The sequence below is a fragment of the Melanotaenia boesemani genome, chromosome 18, assembly GCF_017639745.1.
Source record: "Melanotaenia boesemani isolate fMelBoe1 chromosome 18, fMelBoe1.pri, whole genome shotgun sequence".
Taxonomy (NCBI): domain Eukaryota; kingdom Metazoa; phylum Chordata; class Actinopteri; order Atheriniformes; family Melanotaeniidae; genus Melanotaenia; species Melanotaenia boesemani.
In genome coordinates this window covers 18,364,506-18,388,331 of record NC_055699.1, presented here as the reverse complement: position 1 = coordinate 18,388,331, position 23,826 = coordinate 18,364,506, and the positions used below count along the sequence as shown (strand labels likewise).

General features: G+C 41.3%; 2 protein-coding genes across 3 annotated transcripts in view; one reads left to right on the top strand and one right to left on the bottom strand.

The window, feature by feature from the left end:
- Positions 1-23,826, top strand: part of LOC121628618 (sialic acid-binding Ig-like lectin 7) — an 81,644-nt gene that overhangs the window by 27,693 nt on the left and 30,125 nt on the right. The window lies entirely within an intron of this gene.
- The window catches only part of LOC121628601, a 285,114-nt gene that overhangs the window by 249,859 nt on the left and 11,429 nt on the right, over positions 1-23,826 (bottom strand). Inside the window, exons 7-11 of one of the 2 annotated variants that reach the window (XM_041967719.1) lie at positions 22,610-22,688; positions 21,403-21,442; positions 19,805-19,996; positions 18,845-19,069; positions 12,086-12,310 (exon numbers count right to left, since the gene is read on the bottom strand). In XM_041967719.1, the coding sequence (XP_041823653.1) occupies positions 12,086-12,310; positions 18,845-19,069; positions 19,805-19,996; positions 21,403-21,442; positions 22,610-22,688 (761 nt within the window). The remainder of the gene's footprint in view (positions 1-12,085; positions 12,311-18,844; positions 19,070-19,804; positions 19,997-21,402; positions 21,443-22,609; positions 22,689-23,826) is intronic. The other variant, XM_041967720.1, reaches the window with a different exon arrangement.

Sequence of the window (23,826 nt, the reverse complement as noted above, 5' to 3'; positions counted from 1 at the left end):
AGTGCTGCTAGCAGCTCACCATCTAGGGGGACGTTTGCTTCCCTCTGGACTTACCCATCTTAAGGAGGGCAATGATTACCTCTTACACCCCTGTTCCCTGGTGTACCACCAGGGACGAGCAGGGTAGGTGTTTGCCCTGGGGGCCGGGACCCAGGGTGGCTGCACTGATGGGGGGCTGCTGGTCCTGGGGATGCCCAGTTGGCCGCATCTGGGTGGGAGTTCATGGGACGTGGCTTGGGGTGGCTGTAGGCACTGGATTTGGTCTGCCTGGGACATCTCCCATATTGCATGGTGGGAGAGAGGGGAAGGTGCTGGGGAGTGAGATTGGGAGGTTTGTTTGCTGTGTGTATGTAGGGAGGTGTGTGTGTGTACTAGGATGAATGGGAGTGTGCAAGGACATAGGTGTGTATGTGGGGTGAGGAGGGATCATGTGCACTTGTGGGGAGGGCCTGGCAGACCTAGGGGTGGTGTGCCGTGGGTCTGGGCTCTACCGCTGTCCTCCTCCCCCTTCTCTCATCCCCCGCTATCCATACAATGTTTTAAAGAGTGTGGTTGGAATGGGATCTAAAACACATGTGGTGGGTTTCACTGTGGAGAGAACTTTGTCAAGCATCTCAGAATTAACCAGAGCAAAACTGTACAGTATTTACTCAGGTGAAAACAAACACTCAGATGGATTAGAAATAGTGTTATTAGAGGATAAAATGTTGCATCTGATCGTATTTGTTTTACCTCTGAAGTGGCCAGCAAACTCTTTGCAGAGAAGATCAGATGGAGTTATCTGATCATGTCATGTTGTAGTTTTTCTTTTCTAATTCTTTTTACATATTTAGGTTTTGTTATCATGTAAGTCATTAATTAAAAGTAGATTAAAAGATCCAACTTTAACTGTTTAGTTAATTATTCTGAGGTGTGAGAACTCAGTCATGTAAAAACATCTGAAAACATTTCTGCTGGGTTAGTTTAACTTTTGATGTTTCATGTTACACATTTAATTCAGTTTATGAAGAATTTCTTTACTAGTTCAGATTGTGGTTTATTACATCAGAGTTTAATCAGGACATCAGTTTAGATTTGATTTGTCGGCAGTCAGTAGGAATTAAAGTTAATGATGTTTAGAAGCAGAACATTTTCCACTAAGGAGAAGGTGACTCTGTCTCTTTACAGACATCCAGGAGTTTGTGGCTGTTGTCTACGTTACAGTGAAGATCCTGCTAATTGTAATGCTCTACAGTACAACCGCCATCTTTGAATGGTGAGACAAACTGTTCTATGATATGAGACTTTGCAGCTGGAAACCAGTTGGTCTCTTTTAAATGTCAGAGTTTAACATCTGTCTCATGTCTTTTTCTTTCAGCTGGACTAAAGCAGGCCACCATATGATGCCACCCATTGGTGAAATCTTCTTTCACAGGATATGAGCAGTAATAATGAAGATTATTTCGATAATATCTCATGTGATATGTGATGCTTGCTGCTGCTGTAGGTTGTTATTAGCAGCAGGTGGCAGTAAGGGACCGTCTCTAAAGTGTCTTGTGGCGCTTCTGTGGTGCATAAAGGATCCTTGATTATTTTATCTGATGTAAAACGCACTCTTTGTCTGTGAGCTATAAATTCCTGGTTTGAATAAATCATTTTGAAGAACATATTGAACCCAAGTTAAAGTTTTATTTCAACTTTATTTATTTTCAACTTGTGGTTTTATCCAAGGACATTTATATACATACATATATATATATATAGATATATATATCTTTTAATCTTTTTTTGTTGCGTGTCTGTTGACTTGTCTGAGGTTTTCTTTTGATTATTTTCTTATATTCGTGTCTCCATTTTCATTTAAAAGAAGTATTGTTTATTTATTTATTTATTTTAGACTATTTGAGTCTAGCATGTGACAGACGTGACAGAGTCTGGAGACGCCACGGAGAACATTCTGCTGCCTCCAACATCCTCCAGCATGACCAGTTTGGCAGTGGGTCAGTAATGATGTGGGGTGGCATTTCTTTGGAGGGCCACACAGCCCTCCATGTGCTCGCCAGAGCTAACCTGACTGCCATTAGGTACCGAGCTGAGTTCCTCGGACCCCTTGTAAGACCATATGCTGGTGTGGTTGGCCCTGGGTTCCTCCTAATGCAAGACAATGCATGTGGCTGGAGTATGTCAGCAGTTCCTGCAAGACGAAGGCATTAATGCTATGAACTGGCCCGCCCGTTCCCCAGACCTAAAGCCAATTGAGCACATCTGGGACATCATGTCTCGCTCCATCCACCAACGCCACGTTGCACCACAGACTGTCCAGGAGTTGGTGGATGCTTTAGTCCAGGTCTGGGAGGAGATCCCTCAGCCCAGACGTTGTAGGGAGGTCATACAGGCACATAGAGGCCACACACACTACTGAGCCTCATTTTGACTTGTTTTAAGGACATTACATCAAAGTTGGATCAGCCTGTAGTGTGTTTTTCCAATTTAATTTTGAGTGAGACTCCAAATCCAGACCTGCATGGGTTTATAAATTTGATTTCCATTAAATTTGTTTTAAATTTTGTGTAATTTTGTTGTCAGCACATTTAACTATGTAAAGAACAAAGTGTTAAATAAGAATATTTCATTAATTCAGATCTAGGATGGGTTATTTTAGTGTTCCCTTTATTTTTTTGGAGCAATATATATGTATATATATATATATATATATATATACACTACCGTTCAAAAGTTTAGGGAAGCAACCCCAAACTTTTGAACAGTAGTGTATATATATATATATATATGACTGCTGGTTTTCATTGATGCAGAAAGTAGCAATGTGCAGGAACAAAGAAAATTGAGGATGCAACACACAGCCATGCATCGTGATGCAGTGTGGAATCGAATCATTGACAAGTTAATGTAATGTAATTACATTAATTTGAGTATCTTGTAAAGTGATCTATAAATAAAATGATGCAGAATACTAAAGCAAACACTATTTGCAGGAATTAAACATGAGTATGTTCAATAAAAGTGTGGCAGGACGAGATTGGATACCTCCCTTAATTGGACCTCCAGGTGTAAGTTATCAGTGTTGACTTGGGGGAGGAGCGAAGGCCGGTATATTGGACAGGAGCTTGTTGAGTCAGAGTGCATACCATCTTCCTCTTCCTGGTGACTCGGATGGCCCCCTAAGCCATCATGGCGGGGTTGACCGAGCATTCTGCTTCAAATATCATGCAGGCATGAAACAAAATGAACAATGAAATTCAAGCTGTCATGAAAACGGCTGCTCAATTCTTGTCCATCATGAACATAATTTTGTGCTTGCTTCACATTTTGCCATGAAACTGGACTGTCAATACTTATATTTATGTGTAGATTTCTGCCAAAAAATGAACATTATTTCTTTTTCTGACAGTTTAGCAGGATAATGTTTGACTCTATTCTTATATTAACCTAATTATGTATGTTGAAATACATGGAAAACAAAGGAAACTCAATCAGTTGCTTTTCATGAGTTTCACTAACATCATGGACACATGTTGGTCATTAAAAGCTAACCACCTCTGTTGTTTAAATAAACCAAACAAACACAGCTGCACATCATCCCATTGATCAAAACACCTGGTTCCAATTTCACCTTAAATTACCTTCTAATCCTTGTAAGGCATACACCGCTTCATATGAATGCAACAACATTGTCATTCTTGTTTGTGTTTGTTTGATTCTGCAGTTAGCATGATATCTCTGCTAAAGAGAACATGGCCCAGGGTCCAAAAAATATTTTAAAAGCTGAAGTTAAAGTTGTACAAACTTCATGTATTCAACTTCCGAAGTTCTTCAGCGACTAATTTCAAGTGTGTTTATTTAACCAAGACAAACCCACAGTGACAGTGTTGGCTAATGTGTTTTTCTGTAAAAGGAAATTAGTGATGACAATTTTAAACACTGAAAAAATAAACCTGCACAGATGTAAATGTAACATAATTAAATCTGTGATGTTGACAATACAAGGCCAGATTTTTATCTTTACATTATTATATCTCGTTTATAGATGAAAAAGCTTTGTTCAAAACAGACAAAATTATAGTTAATAAAACTAACATGATGTATCTCATAATCCCAGGCAGTCTTTTTATGTTCACTCACACAACAATGACCTTGTTTTAATTTGATCGTAAAGTTGGAGGAGTTACAAGTTCCAGAGTCTTCTTTAAGCAGGCAGGCAGCATACGTTATAAAATATTTTTATACTAATATTTCAAAGTCATAGCTAAACAAATACATTTTTACCCAGTACTGGACTTGGGGGTATTGTTCAGAGTACATACTGTTGTTTCAATTATGTCAGGACCTTGTCCATCTGTATTTTCAACACTTTAGCTTCATCGCTGAATATCTTGACACATAATGGATTGTCATTTAATTTGCTGAGTTACTTATGTTTCCCATGTTATGCTCTCTCCTAATGAAAAAAACAACTATTTCAGTATATATTGTAGTGTTCTGAGCTAACACAGCCACAAAGGCTCATGGGTAGGCATGTCTCAACAGGTATGGCCCTTTGATTGTTCTTAGCGGATAAGTTCAAGTGATGTTACAAATTACTTTTATCTGTTGTCCTTGTTAAGTTTTGCTCGTAGTTATGGTTTCATGTTGGCACTGTGACACTAGGAGATTGTGCCAAGATAGACGAGGTAGTCTATCTTGTGGGTATTTAATAATATTGAGGGGTTATGATTAGAGTTTAGCATGGTAGCTTCTACCATCAGTATGAAAATGAGAGGGTGAATGTGATATAGGCTTTGGGGATCATTTCAGTTAAAAGTAAAGTGCTATATAAATATGGACTATTTACCATATGAAAAACACAGTTAATAATAAAAATGACACTGACACATTTGGAAAAACAATTAGATTCCACTTAAAGTATTATTCAAATTAAGAACATTAAGTAGGTTTCAATAAAAAAATAATTCAAACTCTTAAAATTAAGTAGATAACACTGAAAATAATGACTACATAATACATAATAATTTGATGCAAAAAGTTGCCTTGATTTTATTAAGTAGATCAAGCAGGAAATTTATATCGGTGAATGTTCTTGAGCTTAAAATTACTTTGCTTACATGCACCTTTGCTTGTTACACAGCTAAAAACTCAAGAAAATCTAGCGTACCTGTGATGTTGACAGCGCCGCCCTTTCCATTCTCATGCTTTCAGCACGTTCAGCGGTTACCCTGGCAACAACGTCTTGTGCAGATGTTGCATTTCCAAATGCAATTGTCTTGAATCGGGGATCCAGTTTAGTTGCCGTTGCCAGAAGACGGATATTTCGTCAGTTCAATTGCTATTGGATTTTGTAGTAGACTTAATTTTGTACCAAGCTTATGCTGCACCATTCGGATGGTCAGAGTAACTTTTGACGCTGACATCGTCTTCTCTGAAGACAGTTCTATCATCGCCAGGTTAAATGGTCTAAGAATCTCTAGGCACTCAGCAATGGTTTCATATTCAAGACATGAGAGGGGAGCGACATCAGTGGCCAGAGACGTGACCGCAGCTCCAACTGGTTCACAGTGTTCATGAAGACTCTGCAGCATGGAAAAGGAGGAGTTCCACCCGGGTGTCGATCTCTTGAATTAGTTTATGTGTTGGCTTCTGGAGTTGTTGCTGTATTTCAACCAGGTTCTTTTTGGCCTTGACGCTGGATCTTAAATATGTTACAACTCTTCTCGCCTTGGTCCTTATGTCTGTCAAAGACTTTGTTTGTTCCAGTGTCTTTTTGACAACCAGATTCAGACTATGCGCAAAGCACGGCACAATTCTCAGACCCCTTTAGTTTTGCCATTAACTGTATGTTCGAGGCATTGTCTGTGATGAGACAGTGGACTTCATGCCTTAATCCCCGTGCAGTCAGCTGTGAGTTCATGGCATCCCTTAAATTCTTGACTGTGTGAGACTGCTTGAAGTGGCTGCCACCCAGCAGAACACTTGCTAGCTCCATTTCTTCATTTATATAGTGGCAGGTGACCCCAAGGTAGCCATCCATGACAATGGATGACTGCAGTTAGGCTAACCGCTTCTGCCTGACTCCAGCCTGACCACAATGATCAGCAGTTACCCAAGCTGCAAATAAGTTTGAGCCAAAATCTGGCTTGGCTATTCTATTCTATTCTATTCTATTCTATTCTACAGTCATTTAGCCGATGCTTTTCTTCAAAGTGATATATATCTGAGAGTAAGAACAATACAAGCTAGGAATCAGGCAGGATGGGACTTAAACTAAAAGAAAAACATCTATCAAACTTTACAAAAGTATATAATAATGAAAACTTATAATTAAAGTTAATTTTAAAAAAGAATGCAAAAGAAATCCCATTGAATTTTAAACTGATACAAATATTTGATCATTGATTTTTATTTTATTTTGAATCCAGTTCCTTGTATTTCAAAGTGCACAGTAAAAACATGACTTTTATTTTCAACTTACAGTTTTTCACTTTCAAATATTTTTTTCACATGAACAAACATTACAGCCCTGATTTAGCTCCATACAGCTCCCCAAACAACTCACATCATGAAAATCCCTGAGAAATTGTTCTTGGCTAGTCTTAATTGTAAGTGAACAACTCTCTGTACGCATAGGGTTGAAGATGCCATCATCTACCTGCTTCAGAGAGCCCACTCTCATCGGGACAAATCAGGCAGCATAATGAGAATTATTGTTTCTTTTATTTCTCATGTGCTTTCAACACAAACCAGCCCACCCTGTTATATGAGAAGTTCCATGAATTTCAGGTGGATGCCTTCACCACCAGCTGGATTTAAGACCACCTAACAAAGAGACTGAACGGTTGCGTGTCTGAGATGGTGGTCAGCAGCACAGGAGCACCACATCACATTTCTCTTCACACACCTCAGACTTCCAATACAACCCTCTAATGGGCAAGACACACGGGAGGCGACGTCGCTCCTTCTCCGTCATTTTCTATGGAACTCACATGATGCTCTCCTTCAGCCAAGCGACAGGCGACATTTGTGCACGTGAAATATTGTACATGAAATATCATATAGACGTGCACACAGGGTTTGTGACGCAACACAAGAAAATAGAAAATTTTGTCACTGTCGCATGGCACTACAACCAATCAGTGAGGGGCTTTATTTACTGACCAATGACAGCAGGCTAGACAGCACAGTCTGCAAACACTTTCAACATGGAGGAACAGATCATTTTAGCTGTGTCTGACTTTCCCATACTTTATGACAGTTAACACAAAGATTATAAAGATGTAAATAAAAAGGCGGTAATGTGGCGCCACGGTAAATTTGTCCAAATGCAGGTTCCAGATTTATCTGGATCAGCTTTGAGGTCCACCACCAAATGATGAAATTCACAATGCTGTTTGCTATGTTGTAAACTCGGATGAACCCTGGGTTTGCTTTCTTTTTTGTACAGTAAACAGCAAGATTTCTGTCAATTCGTGCAAAATCTTCCAACTCTTCATCCGTCATACTTTGTCACAGACTGGTTTGAAAATGTCAAAATTCCCTCCAATAACCAATCACATTTTTTGCGATTTCAGACCGCGATGCACAACACTGCTGCTTGTCACGTCCCGTGTGTTCGGTTTCACGAAGGTGGCGATGAGTTTTGCCTGTCACTGTCGTTGGTCGTCTTCCGTGTGTCTTGCCCAGAAGTCTGTCATCTATAGAAATACAATGAAACGAAATTACCACAAGGCCTCTCATTCATAAGACATCTGATCCCAGTTTTACTTCCTGGTTAAAAAAACAACAAAAATAAGAAATAAAAACTAAACTACAATCTTTAACTTAATGTTGTTTTTCTCTTTGGTGTCTTAGGTGCAGAAGAAGCTGTTGTATTAGTCCTACCAGGGTGGGATTAGATCAGCTTCTGCTTCCATCCACTCTGTTTCACCTTTTCTGTTTGCTGTTTGTTTTCAATCAATCAATCAATCAATCAGAATCAGAATCAGAAATACTTTATTAATCCCTTTGGAAATTCCTCAGGGAAATTTGTGTTTCCTTTACAATCCGTCCAAGACTAGACAATAACAACATATAACACAAACAGGATCAGGCATACTGAGGCAGCAGCCATTTCTACAGCGCTCCTTTGTCTTAGATATAGGAGAAAGATAACAATCAATCAATCAATTAATCAATCAATCAATGTTTATTAGCACTAATGTTAATTAACCTACACGGGTAGATTTTTTGTGCATAATCTTTTAATCAAAGTTAAACAAACAAAAACTTTAGCTGTTACATCACATGAGATTTGAAATTAAATACAAATATAGCACATATTTTATGACTCGCCAACAAGAGAAGCTGAAAAATGATGAATTTGATAGTGATTTAAAAAAAAATGGGGGGATGGGTGGTGGAGGGATGGTGTGTGGGAGGGTGGGGTGTGTGGAGGTGGATGCGTGGTGTGTGGGAGGGGGGGTGGTGTGGGTGTGGGAGGATTAATGGTGGAGGGATGATGTATGTGTGGGAGGATGGGGTATGTGTGGGAGAATGTATGGTGCAGGGATGGGGGAGTGTGTGGGAGGATGGATGGTGGAAGGATGGTGTGTGTGCGGGAGGATGGATGGTGTATGGGAGGGAGGATGGTGTGTGTGTGGGGGAGTGGTGTATGTTTGGGAGAGTGGGTGATGGAGGGGTGGTGTGTGTGTGTGGGAGGATGGGGTACGTGAAGGTGGATGTTTGGTGTAGGAGAGGGAGGACGGTGTATGTGTAGGAGAATGATGTATGTGTGGGAGGATGGGTAGTGGAAGGATGGTGTGTGTGTGTGTGTGTGTGTGTGGGAGGTGTGAAGGTGGATGAATGGTGTATGAGAGGGAGGATGGTGTATGTGTGGGAGGATGAGTGGTGGAGGGATGATGTGTGTGTGGGAGGATGGGGTAGGTGTGGGAGAGTGTATGGTGGAAGGATGGTGAGTGTGTGGGAGGAAGGATGGTGAGTGTGTGGGAGGAAGGATGGTGTATGCGTGGGAGGATGAATGGAGGAGTGGAAGGAGAGTGTGTGTGTTTGTGTGTGTGTGTGTTGGTCTGGGGGGGGGCAGGACTGGTTCTCGGGGTGTGCGGCTGGGCGCTGGGGTGTGGGGCTGGCCTCTGGTGGTGGCCGTCTGGGCGGGCCGGGTCCCCCCGGGTGGCGTGCTGGCCCTCGGCCTGTGGGGGAGGGGGGTGTCCCTGCGCTCCTGGGCCCGGGCCCTCTGCCCCGTCTGTCCCGGGCGGCCGGTGCCCGGGGGGGGTCGGGGACTGCTGGCCTCGGCCCGCCGGGGCCGGTGCCCTGTGTCCGCGGGGCGGCTCCTGCTGGGGTCTCCTGCTGCTGCCTTCCTGGGCGGGCGAGTGGTCGTCTCTGTGGACCGGTCGGGATCTGTTGCCTGCGGGGGGGCTGGTGGCCTGGGTCTCGGGACCGCTGGCCTGACTCTGGCCTCTGTTCAAGTGAGGTGGCATCTGCATTATCACTCTGCATGGTCACTCCTTCCTGAACGTCTCCACACAGTCTTTGCATCGCCGTGTGGCCGAGTTCTCCAACACATCCACACAGGTTTCTCTGCGCGTGTTCTTGAATACAGCAGTTTCACTTATATCTATTATCATATTTTTTTTCTTTTTTTTATTATTTCTGTTCTTATTATTATTATTACTCTTACTCTTATTATTATTATTGTTACTATTATCAACTAGTTGTGTAATGACCTACTGGCTAGGATGATCTTAGCTATATATGGTGTAAGTAGTATGGATTACATGGTCTTCTGTATGATGTTTCAAGTCCCCACCCGCACTCCCCACACCCTTTCTGTCCCTCTCTCTCCCCTCCCTCTTCTCTCTACTTTCTTTTCTCTCTCTCTCTCTCTGTCCCCTCCGGTCGAGTCCAGCATTAAGAGTCTGATTTAATAAAGTTTTTCATGTCATCAAGAGGGACTTTATACATGTAGTATAAATCCCTGCTTGATAGAGTAAAATTGCCCAGCACCAGACGGCAGCCAGACAATCATTCTGTTTGCAACGATGCTGGACAAGACAGGTTAAAAAAAAAAATAAAAAAAAAAGCCACTTTTTACTTAGATAATTTTATAGTCCTAGGCACATATAAATGGGTTTAAATAAAATAACTCAACGTTCACAGCAGCACTTCTCTTGCTTAGGTTAAATATGTACAAAACAAGGCAGCAGCAACTGAAATAAACAGATTTAACAAGTTTATGAAGCCATTTACTGACATTTAAACAAAACTGCAGCTTTAAAATAAAAACATTCCCCATAGTTTGTGTGTTAAAATGACAAAACACTTAAATTCTAAGCTATATACATACATACACTAGTAAGTAGTATTTATCTTTATTTAAACAGAAAGTTCCACTGACGTCAAACCTGGAAAAGAGGGTCTTGTGGCAATCTGATTTCTGGTTAATTTTTCATGCTTTGCCCAAACATTGTCCTCCTTCTGACGGGCCATTAAGGTTTCATAGATGGAGGCTAGATCTCCACATTTTGGTTTGGAACCTGACAGCATTTAAATTGTGTCTGAGTGTTTTCACATGGACAAAGATTTTCTAAAAAAAAACATGTGCCCGTGATTTTTGAGGACGGAATGTAAAAGAAGAAAAATATGTTTAGCAAAATGCCCGTGTGTGTGTGTGTGTGTGCGTGTGTGTGTATGTGTGTGTGTGTGTGTGGACAGGTGTGACAATCATCAACTGAGAACCGGGTTTAACAGGAGCAGGAAATAAAGACAACTGAATACACAAGAAGATAAACTCTGATAAATAAAAGCTGAAGAAAGACCAACACACAGGAAACTTAACCTGAACTTAAAGAAAGCCTCAAATAAAAACCAGAGAACAGATGGAGGAAATAATACAAAATTAAAAATGTAAATCTAACAGGAAGCTAACCTAGAAGCAAAACCTAACAGACAGTAAGCACACATGCATGAACAACGATACTATCATGAAACACAAAGCTGTGCAAGGTGCAGAGAGAGGAGGTTTAAAGCTTCCGGGGAAGAGTTAAAACAACAGATTATTTATAAATTCTAACTAAGTCATTTACCTTTGAAAGAAAAAGTAAATACATGTAATCAAACAAGAGATGTTATGTTTTTTTAACAGAAGCGTAGAGGTGGTTTGGATCATTGGTGGTCTGTGGAAAGCTGCTATCTGGCTTTGACTCTTTCTTCTTTTCTTCCTGCTGCCTCTGTCTGCTGTCCTGCACTGAGACAGATGAAGGTTCAGGTCTCCGCTCAAAGAAGTTCATAACTTCATAAAGGCATTCTTCATTTGTTTTATAGGCTGGCATTAGAAAATCCAGCTTGTCATTTGCTTGACTCTGTGGAAAAATGTGTTGAACAAAAAAATGTATTGAGCTGGATTCTTTCACACCTGATTGAATAATGAATATAGGTCACAGTCATTAATCACATTAAAAAGTATTTAAATTAAATGCTTAAACTTGGCAAAATAACCTTCACTTTTTTCATTTTTGCATGAGTTAACAGGTTCATACAAGCGGGTTATTGCATGGTACACAAAACCAAAATGTAGACCAGGGATCCTCAATCCTCTGGTCCTGGAGGGCTGGTGACCTGCAGGTTTTAGAAGTTTCCCTGCTGCAACACATCTGATTCAGACTCAGACTCGTGCAGAGCTTGAAGTCAAGCTCAGCCCTGTCCCTGATCGAGACATTTCAGATCAGTCTGAACTAAATGTGTTCATGTTGCTGGAATAACGATCATTAGGAGAAATTCTGACTTTTTTTGAAAATGTTGTTGTACTTTTCCAGTGTGGTACTGGCACTTTACCAAATGAGCCACTGGCATACAGAATGTGTATAATACAATATAAAGATAAATTATCTAACAACAACAGCTGGAAAACAAATGTGATAAAAGACAATCTCATATGTGACTAAACTATATGAGCAGCAGTGTGAATTAGTTTAGACCTTCCTGTCATTAACCTGTGAACAGTAGAAACATCAGATTCTCTGAGTATTTCAATATGAACTAACTTCCTGTATTAATGAAAAACAAATGTATGTGATCAGATGACAGGAGATACTTTCCTCACCTGAATGTTGTGATCCTTTGGGACGTCGGCCGTCAGTGTTGAGTTATTTTCTGGCTCAGACATGTTGACCTGTAAACACAGAATCTCCTGCTGCTGACTGCTGTCCTGCACTGAGACAGATGAAGGTTTAGGTCTCCGCTCGAAGACGTTCATAACTTCATAAAGGCATTCTTCATTTGTTTTATTGGCTGGCATTAGAAAATCCAGCTTGTCATTTGTTTGACTCTGTGGAAAAATGTGTTGAACAAAAAAATGTATTGAGCTGGATTCTTTCACACCTGATTAAATAATGAATATAGGTCACAGTCATTAATTACATTAAAAAGTATTTAAATTAAATGCTTGAACTTGGCGAAATAACCTTCACTTTTTTCATTTTTGCATGAGTTAACAGGTTCATACAGGCGGGTTATTGCATGGTACACAACACCAAAATGTAGACCAGGGATCCTCAATCCTCTGGTCCTGGAGGGCTGGTGACCTGCAGGTTTTAGAAGTTTCCCTGCTGCAACACATCTGATTCAGACTCAGACTCATGCAGAGCTTGAAGTCAAGCTCAGCCCTGTCCCTGATCGAGACATTTCAGATGAACTAAATGTGTTCATGTTGCTGGAATAACGATCGTTAGGAGAAATTCTGACTTTTTTTGAAAATGTTGTTTGTACTTTTCCAGTGTGGTACTGGTACTTTACCAAATGAGCCACTGGCATACAGAATGTGTATAATACAATATAAAGATAACTTATCTAACATGTTGCACACTTGGACAAAGAAATTTACTCCCAAGCATGCGTGGGTGTGAAAAACATTCTTATTCTTTTATTTCTGCAACACAGAAACACAAGCACATGAACATGTGGCTGCACACTGCAGACGACTAGGGCTTACTGAATGACACCCCCCCCCCCCGTTTTTCAGCCTCAAGGACCCCTAAGCTGCCCAAGGTGCCTATGTGAATTTATTTACTATGCTATTGCTATTACTTTGAGTGTACATATTGTCTACTAGATCTAAATAAATATAATCAAATTTAACATACCCAGAAGATGAACAATTTAACAAAACACATTTTTAGAACAAAGAGGGGGAAGTGAATGCCCTAATGTTCACAGTCCACAGTCCACCACCCATCTCAAAATGTCCAACATGCCCATGGGTCCCCCACATCCTCCGCTACAAAATACATGTCGTCTCGACATAGTTGACTTCTAGAGCAGGCATGTCTTCAACTGGTGTCATGGCAGACTTGGAGTCAGTCTTTCGAGACATCTTGTGTGTATTCACAGTCTTTGACAGGGCATGTATTTCCCTCTTCATGCCTTCTGTCACCATTAGACATTACTGGCCAGGTAATATCTGAAAGTTACTCTGCCATTATTGCAGGTTGTGTCTCGGCCTGAAAGGTATTCACCCTATTCCCACCACATAATTTATTACTCAGACCCTTATGTGCAATGGTATGCCTCACATATATCCCTATATAACTCCATGTGCTAGTGGTCTTAGCTCTAGTTATCTATTTTTAACAGTGATCTACTTTTTCAATGCTTAATTGTTTATTTGTTTTAACAAAAATGTTATAATTAACTCTTTTAATGAACGCTCACTACTGTAACTAAACACATTGCTATGAACTGGTGCAATCTGCACTTAAATGTGAACATTACTTGTGTCTAAACCTGACTGATGGTTGGCCTAGTGTGTCATAGGTGAGTGTCTTGGGTGGGTTTCTCTGTCTCAAAGGATGCAGTCTCCTGAGGGATGACGGTGGCTCTGGGTCTGACAGGTTCCACCTCCTCATATTGCCCCTGTTCTCCATCAGCTGTTTGTGGTTTAACCTCCTCCTCTTCCATTCTAAGCTGGTGTCCGCCGTTGTCAGCTGACTTTGCTGGCTGTGTGAGAATATATCTCCAGCTTCCTTTATCTTCTGAGCTGCTGTCATCATCTTCCCCCAAGTGTTCTGTCTTTCTCCTTCTCTTGTCAGTGTTTGCTTCCTCTTTTCCAGTTTCTTCTCCTCCTCTACTCCTTCCACAGGCAGAAAATCACATGGAAGCAGCAGGTTCCTGTGTAAAACTCTGGTTTTACCTGGACCCTGTTCAGGCCGTACTGTGTAAACAGGACTCTCCTTGTGCCTTCTCTCGGTCGCCACATATACGTTTTCCTCCCAATATGACCTGAGCTTCCCGGGTCCCCCTCTGTCCTTGAAGTTTCGCACCAACACTCTGCTTCCTGGCTCCAGTTCTACTCCTCAAGCTCTCCGGTCATACTCTGCCTTTGCTCTGGTTTGTTCCTCCTGAGCCGTCTCTGACGCCAGCTTGTAAGCCTCTTGCATCTATTTTCTCCACTTACTGGCATAGTCACTGTGAGAAGCATTCTGCTCGCTTGGAGCCAGTTCAAACATGATGTCCACAGGTAAGCGGGGGCTCCTGCCATAAAGGAGGTAGTATGGTGCGTATCCTGTAGCTTCACTACACGTGCAATTGTACGCATGTACGACTTTGGCTAGGGAGCCCTCCCAATCTGACTTAGCGTCCTCTGCTAGGTTTCTGAGCATGGAAAGCAGTGTCCGATTGAATCTCTCAACCTAACCATTTCCAGCAGGGTGGTAAGGTGTGGTGCGTGAACCCTGGATGCCACAATACTTTTCCAGCTTGGAGAACAGCTTATTTTCAAATTCCTTGCCCTGATCATGATGTAGTTTGGCAGGAAATCCATGTAGATGTAGATAATCGATTGAGACTAGCTCAAATGGGTATGTTGTGACTATGTTGACCAGGGGTGCTCTTGTTAGCCGGTTTGGTCGCTTGCATTTCAGACAGCTGCAGACTCTGGTCACGTAGTGGTCCACGTCCCTCTTCATATGTGGCCAGTAGAACCGGTCACGGACCAAACTCAGTGTTGTCTCCACCCCAAGGTGTCCCATTTCCCCATGCAACTCCCTGTAGACCAGCTGATGGAACACTTTGGGTAGCACCGGCTGAGTTCTTGTAGCTGATTTCTTGTATAAGATGCCATCTTTACTGACATACAGTTTTCTCCTCTCTCTGGCCAAAACAGAGGTTCCATCACGCCAGTTCATTCCACTCAGATGTGGCCACTGCCCCTCCATCACATATTTTCGCACCTCTTCAATGACTGGATCATCCTCCTGAGCTTTCCTGAGTTTTGCCACGGGAATTTCTGCCACTGGTGATGTTATCTGCTCAAGCTCAACATTAGTGCAAATTGTATTTATGGTGGCTGGGCACATCCAGGGCTCTGGTTCATGGAATGCCAGTTGGATTGCCTGTGCAACAGATGTGATGACCTCTGGCTCCATGTCTTGTGAGCATGCGCGTATGTATTCCTCCATATCAAGCGGCATCCGTGACAGGCCATCTGCGTCTCCATTGACCTTTCCCGGTTGATACTTGATGGAGAAGTTGAAGTTTGCTAACTCAGCAATCCACCTGTGTGTTGTGTCATTCAGTTTCGCTGTGGTTAAAACATAGGTTAAGGGGTTATTGTCAGTATACACAATGAATGAGGGTGCATAGAATGGGTACTCCCTAAACCTTTCACAAATAGCCCACTTCATTGCCAAAAACTCTAGCTTTCCTGGGTGAAGGTGATAGTTTTTCTCTGGGGCAGTTAGTGTTCTCGACCCGTAACCAATGACCACCAGCTTATCTGCTGCCTCTGGTACAGGACTGCACCAAGTTCTTCTTGGGAGGCATCACAATGTAACACAAACGGCTTCTCAAAGTCAGGGTAACCTAACAGGGGGGACATAGCAGGTGCTCAATGAGCTGACAGAGCGCATTCTGATGTTGCTCTGTCCACGTGATTGGATGGCTTGACGGTAGCTGCTCAGATTTTTTCCATTTCCTTTTGCTGTGACTGGGTCCTGATTTCTGTGGGCTGGTACCTGTGGTTTTGTCAGAGGATATGAGGCAGTACAGCGGCTTGGCAATCCGGGAGAAGTCTGGGATGAAGGGACGATAGTATGATAAGAACCCAAGCATTTTTCTCAGGTCTCCCACAGTTTTAGGTTTACGGTCTTTGAGTGCTTGTACTGGTGCTATCTCAGCCAGATTCATGCAATAGCCATCTTTAGATATAGTCACGGAATTTCACCTGGTCTTTGAACACTTCACACTTCTTAGGAGTCAGTTTTACACCATGTACCTGATAGCGTCGCAGCACCTCCCTCAAATCCTGCAGATGGTCCTCAAAAGACTGGCTGTGGACCAGATTGTCAGCTAAATATGGCTGACATGTTTCATCTCTCAGCCCTGCAAGACACTCCTCCATACTGCGCTGGAACTCTGCTGGTGCCGAACACACTCATATAAGCCCCAAGGTGTTATGAAGGCTGTAAGTGGTCTGCTGCTTTCCTCAAGGAAACCCTGATGGTATGCTTTGCCCTGGTCCAGGACAGAGAACCATGCACTCCCGCTCAAACTATTCAGCACATCTTGTACTCGAGGAATAGGATGGCGGTCCGGTATAGATTTTCGGTTGAGCTCCCGGTAATCCACACACAGACGTAGGCTTCCATCTTTCTTACGTACACAGACTATTGGTGATGAATACAGTGATCTTGATTTCTGAATCCATCCTCTGTTCAGCAAGTCCTCCAAGTATTCCTTCACCTCTTCAGAAGTGGTTTTGACACTAATGTATAAGTATGCCTTACAGGAGTAGTGTCACTTAGTCAGATTTTTAACTGCAAGGAGGGGATGCTCCCCACATCATTTTCATCCTTAGAGAATGCATTACACTCTTCTCTTAGCATCCACTTCACCTTTTTCTGCTGGTCTGGAGTGAGGTGATCAACTGACACTGGGGGGTCCCAAAATTCCTTTTTGTTGGTGTCCAGTCGTCTGTGTTCCTCCTGTGGTTTTTCAGGGGCGCCACCCCTTTAGACTTTCTCACCACACTCAGTTTCTCTTTTTAGGGGTTTCCCACTTTCAGTGACTGGTCTCACATCAACAGGGTAAATAGAATTGATTTGTTGAAGCTGCCCCAGGACTGTGCGAGGTGTGAGGGTAATCATGGTGGCTTTCATTAGTGACAGGAATGGTCACCACTGACCTGTTTCCTATCTGTAGGCAGACCACCGTTTCAGGAATTATCAATGCTTCTGTCCCCTTTGGAAACTCCTCTGGCTCAAAAATGACTTCCTGCTTTGAAGAGAGGGGACCTGTTCTCACACTACATTTAACTCCTCTGGTCTGACCTGCTGGGATCACAGTCTTTAACCGTGCCACTTTCACTAGGCCCCCTTGGCTGTTGAGATCACTACTCTTTACAATGTGGATCAGCACGTCTGCTTTTTTACAATCAATAGAGAAAGCATTGCTTACTATTGTTTGTGTGATCTCTGGGTGATGTTCCATCCCCTTCTTCACCAAGTGCTCAATAACATTGTAGCCACTAATTGGTGGTTCAGCTACTCCAGGTTCATTGGACACAAGCACCGGTACCAGCAGTTCTGTGTGTGGGCCCTGGTTTGAGCCTAGCTTGAACTTAAGCTCAACCCAGCCTGCAAACGGTATGGGCGTCTGGTTAGCTGCTTTTCCCACAAGGGACTCACCCTCACCCAGGAGCTCACTTGTGCTTCGTAGTTTGATGTGTGGAAGACAAGACTTTCTCCAGCTGTCATTGATAATTGTGACCTGGGACCCTGTATCCCACAACGCTTGAGTTGCCACTCCTTCAAAGACACAGTCAACCAAGCACCTTTTTCCAATGAGAGCCTTCAATTTGGCATGGTGACGCAGGGAGAGATGGTTGGCATAGGTAGCCCCCACGGTTTCTTTAGTTCTCTGGTTTTGCTCTAACTGCACATCAAGTCGCTTAACTCGGTCACAAAGCAGTCTATGCACTTCATCATCCCCTTCAGTTTGGCATGAAGTGACTAATTATTAAGGTGTGACAGTCTGAATTGCTGCTTTCATGCCATCTGAGTTCCCTTCCAGCCTCCTATTTCCTCTGCAGCCTCTGGAGAAATGTCCCGCTTGCCCACACTGGTCACCCAGACCCTGTTAGTGGCATGCTTTGCATTCTTTTCTAGCAGTTCTCCTCACATGGTGGCTGGAATCGGGGCTAGACATGCTCTTCCTGATTTCAGCAATTTCCTCACTGAGTGATCTCACTGTGTTATAGAGTTCACTCTCTCTTGAACTGATAACTGGAGGTGCTTTGCAATTTTTGGGCTTGACAACTCCTGTTTGCTCTTGCACCCTCACTCTCGCTTCAGTTGCATTCTGGCTTGGCTGACTGGTCTGCATTTCTGTATGCAGTTCAGTTTCAGCCTCAAGGACCCCTAAGCTGCCCAAGGTGCCTATGTGAATTTATTCACTCTTTTAAGTTACTTCCCAGAAAACTATTGCTATCACTTTGAGTGTACATATTGTCTACTAGATCTAAATAAATATAATCAAATTTAGCATACCCAGAAGACAATTTAACAAAACACATTTTTAGAACAAACAGGGGAAAGTGAATGCTAACTGTTCACAGTCCACCACCCATCTCAATATGCCCAACATGCCCATGGGTCCCCCAAAAACAACAACATCTGGAAAGCAAATGTGATAAAAGATAATCTAATATGTGACTAAACTACATGAGCAGCAGTGTGAATTAGTTTAGACCTTCCTGTCATTAACCTGTGAACAGTAGAAACATCAGATTCTCTGAGTATTTCAATATGAACTAACTTTCTGTATTAATGAAAAACAAATGTATGTGATCAGGAGATACTTTCCTCACCTGAATGTTGTGATCCTTTGGGACGTCGGCCGTCAGTGTTGAGTTATTTTCTGGCTCAGACATGTTGACCTGTAAACACAGAATCTCCTGCTGCTGACTGCTGTCCTGCACTGAGGTGGATGAAGGTTCAGGTCTCCGCTCGAAGACGTTCATATATTCATTAAGGCATTCTTCATTTGTTTCATAGGCTGGCATTAGAAAATCCAGCTTGTCATTTGTTTGACTCTGTGGAAAAATGTGTTGAACAAAAAAATGTATTGAGCTGGATTCTTTCACACCTGATTAAATAATGAATACAGGTCACAGTCATTAATTACATTAAAAAGTATTTAAATTAAATTTTTAAACCTGGCAAAATAACCTTCACTTTTTTTTATTTTTGCATGAGTTAACAGGTTCATACAGGCGGGTTATTGCATGGTACACAACACCAAAATGTAGACCAGGGATCCTCAATCCTCTGGTCCTGGAGGGCTGGTGACCTGCAGGTTTTAGAAGTTTCCCTGCTGCAACACATCTGATTCAGACTCAGAGTCATGCAGAGCTTGAAGTCAAGCTCAGCCCTGTCCCTGATCGAGACATTTCAGATGAACTAAATGTGTTCATGTTGCTGGAATAACGATCATTTGGAGAAATTCTGAGCTTTTTGGAAATGTGGTTTGTACTTTTCCAATGTGGTACTGGTACTTTACCAAATGAGCCACTGGCATATAGAATGCGTATAATACGATATAAAGATAAATTATTGAACAACAACACTTAGAAAATAAATGTGATAAAAGATAATCTCATATGTGACTAAACTATATGAGCAGCAGTGTGAATTAGTTTAGACCTTCCTGTCATTAACCTGTGAACAGTAGAAACATCAGATTCTCTGAGTATTTCAATATGAACTAACTTCCTGTATTACTGAAAAACAAAAGTATGTGATCAGATGACAGGAGATACTTTCCTCACCTGAATGTTGTGATCCTTTGGGACGTCGGCCATCAGTGTTGAGCTATTTTCTGGCTCAGACATGTTGACCTGTAAACACAGAATCTCCTGCTGCTGACTGCTGTCCTGCACTGAGGTGGATGAAGGTTCAGGTCTGTGTTTGAAGTGGTTAAATTCTTCATAAAACATTTCTCCCTGTGTTTGATTTCCACTCTGTGGGAAAATGAGCATGAAATAATGAGCTGATCCTTCAAACACCATTAAATAATCACTCACCTTTAACTAACTGGTCCCTTAATGACATTCATACTTTATTTGATTGAAATACTGGTAGCTCACTGATTTCTAGATCACCTGCAAAGATTTCTAAATGCAACAAAAACCTAAATCTGTAATTTATTTATCGGTTTGATCATTTAACAAAAAAACAAGTAATAAAGTGATTTTCAGTGTCTTTTCTGCTTGTATAGAAAGCATAAACAAATCTAGAATATGTGAGACCACCACCAAATGCACATTTTGCACATGTGCACTTTAGCACAGTGCACATTTTCTTTTGTTTCTTTCATAATACGCCAAAGAACATAATAGATATTTAAGACTAATTCTACGTTCGCACGAAAAGTGAATTAAGTTAATTATCTGGGCCAATTCCATTTTAAGAAATTTCAAACACATAAGAGGACAAGATCTTGTTTTTTACCTCATGGAAGTGTAAAGCAATGGATGTAAAAACAATCTTGGTGTAATAACCAGTGTTAACTGCCTATCAGCAATGAGATTATTTCAGCATCACTGGGAGTGAAAGGTGCAGAAATACCTAGTAAGCTATTAAAGCATGCATGATACTGGATTGTAGCTCTTGGTTGTAGGCTACTTTACTGTGGATCAACTTAGCTCTAGCATTAGTTAACTCCATCAAAAAGCTGGTTTCTACGTTGCCTTTTGAATTATACCTCCTGTGTGTTATAGAGACCGCATCAACTCGACTGCATCAGGTTGAAAAATTGACCTACACCACAAACCCTTCATATAAAATGTCTGTTTCGATAGTTTAACTCTGCCCATGGGAACTCTTGGCCTGTTCTAAACTGTTCATAGTGGAGTAAATTAGAGCTGATGCTCAGACACCTCAGTATAGGCGAGGCGGTTGGAGCAAAACTACTCTAAAATAATGTCAGAGTAAATTTCCATGTAATTTCTTTCAATTTTATTAAATAAACCACATTTTTATAGTTTTCAGATCCGAGGTTTTGTCAAAACAAATTTTTAAATAACTGTAAGGTCCTAAGATGCATGGTTTCTATGGTAACCATCAAATCGGAGGTGATAAACGGGCTGTAGTAAGGAGAGGATCTTTCTTAACTTTCATTTGGTGTGAATGTACCATAAAGCATATTCTACATTTAAAAGGTATATCTTAGTCCTCAGTTTTACTAGATTATCCATTTGTCCCTCTGCTCCATTACTTTTAATCCAGCCTGCCTGATATCAACCATATTTTCCATAATGTTGACCTGAAACTGTCTAATCTGCAGACACAGGGCTTGTAGAAACTCTCATAAATTGTAATATATAGTCACACATACGAGGCAGTACTGAGTTAAACATTTACCCACCTGAGTCTGTTTTGCAGTTGGTTGTTTGTACTTAAAGTGGCTGGAAAACATGAGAGAGCTGTCAGAATAATTCTGCTGTTTCAGTGTTTAATGCTGCTGAGGTACGGAGCTAAAATAGTGACATTTAGGACTGTAGCTAAAAATAAAATTTGGCTTTAAAAAGATCAAACTTGAACTATAAACAGAAACATTGGTATTGAATCGCAAGTACTGAGAAACTTTATTTGTACAGAAAAAAAGTTGCACTGAAAAATAAACTCAGTTAATGCCAGCAGTGTGTTTAAAATTTCTTTTCTTTTCTTTTTTTTTTTTTTTACTTTGACAGTTTTCTATCAATGATGGTAATCTTCATTTTTAACGCTGTCGCTGTTCTGGCTGCAATATGGTAGGTGACAGTTCAGGGGAACACCTGTACCGCAGGTATGACTCTTTTTTTTACTAAATCACTAACTACATTTAGTTTTAACTGTTTAATACAGTTTATTGATTTGGCAGAGGTGTGCTGGAGAAAGCTTCATTTAGCCAATGGTAGCTGCAAATCTGAACGCATATCCATGGTGTGTGCTTGGCCCCCTCATCAAAATATTTCTAGACCCGCCCCTGCATTTCTAGGTATATATGTTTTCTATTACCTGTCAACCATGTGGTTAGAGAAGAGTCCTGCTCTGAACATGTTTATAATTTTCCCCTCACCACATTCATCACAGCACCACTGATTTAGAGATTTAATATCTGTATTTTTAGGCCATTTTATTTTTCTGTCCATATTCTTTGAGTCTCAATACATTCTTTCAATGCCAGTGTTTCTGTTTTATGTCCAATTTAATTTTCTTTCAAAACCAAATTTTATTTTCACCACCAGCTGTCACTGTTTTAACTCCAAATGGATGTAAACTAAAGGACTGAATGTTTGAATGAGTAAAACAAACATTTCTTTTACAGTGAACCAATGTACACACAATAAATGTAAATAATTTGTTGTTGCACAAGCAAAATGGGGAAATGAAGTATTAAATATCTCAACTTAAACAGAGGATCAACTCATTCATTCATTCGTTCATTCATTCATTCATTCATTCATTCATTCATTCATTCATTCATTCATTCATTCATTCGTTCTCACTCCATAAGCTGCTTTAGCTTATCCAGGGTTGATGGTCTACAGGGAGGGTACATGGTGTCAGATGCTTTCATTTCTGATACTCACCAAACACTTAAAAGAAGGCAGATGAGAAGACAAACTGCAATCATTGCAGAAACTAGGGTTGATATCAGAAACGTCTCTGCTGACATTAAAACAAAACATGAAAGTCACAAACAAACAAAAGATAAAAGAGAATGACCAGAAAAGTTATAAGCATACATTAATATATTTCTACTGTTGATAGTGACTGAATCATACAAATAAAGAATTCATGATATTCAATTACTGAGAATATTTTATCTCCACAGTAACTTTCTATATCTTTCATGTTTGTCGTCCTCTGTGCAGGGGCGGGGTTAGAAAAGCTCTAACTCTAATTCTGAAAAGCTCTGAATCTGAAAAGTTTTGACTTTTGAGGGTGATAGAAAAAAACTCTTGGCTGTAACATGCAGTACCGAAGGCTGCAGCTGCTGAAAATAGCCTGCATACAGCCTGCATGAGTCTTCCCAGAAGAAGAAGCGCTTCAGCATCATGGGTACTGCATCTGCCTGAGCCGCACAGACAGGAGGAGTGATGTAGACTGATAGACATCACGGACATCAGAAAGTTTTTTAAACAAAAAGTGCTGCAGCGGCACAATGAAACTACAAGCTGTGATGGCACAACTGATAATTCGGGTTTGTGTGACTCTTATTTGAAAAGTGTTCACAGTAACTCTGCTAGTTTGTTAAATATTAGCTTATTATCAGTAAAGTTGTTTTAGTACAAAGAAAGTGAAGATACACAGATGTGGTTCCATGGATAGAATCCAAACAAGCTTGGATAATAACAATAATTAAAGCAGCAAGCTGCATCCATTGGGTCCGAGCGTCCTGGACCCCGGCACCCGTCTCATACACCTTTTGCTAGCATATAAGCTAACGTGCTAACATGCTATGTAATGTGGCAAAATGTCTAGCTGACAATCTGAAATGTTGATTTACCAAGTTAGCAGTTTTTGCTAGCATGCTAACATGCTAGCTAACATGCTATGTTGCCATGGCAACAGGTGTTGTAAGGTGTTAAGGACCCATCAAGTATGAATACTGTCAACTTTGGTGCAGATCCCATGTACTTCTATGGAGATATGAGCAAACCGTGTTTCATGGCGACAAGGCTTTTTTCCGTCGGTTGCCACGGTTACACGCTTTTTCCTATTAGAAAGATTTGAAGAGCGTTTGGTCCCCAACTTGTCAGGAAGCTTCCCACCAAGTTTGGTGTCACTCGCATGAATCTCCTCA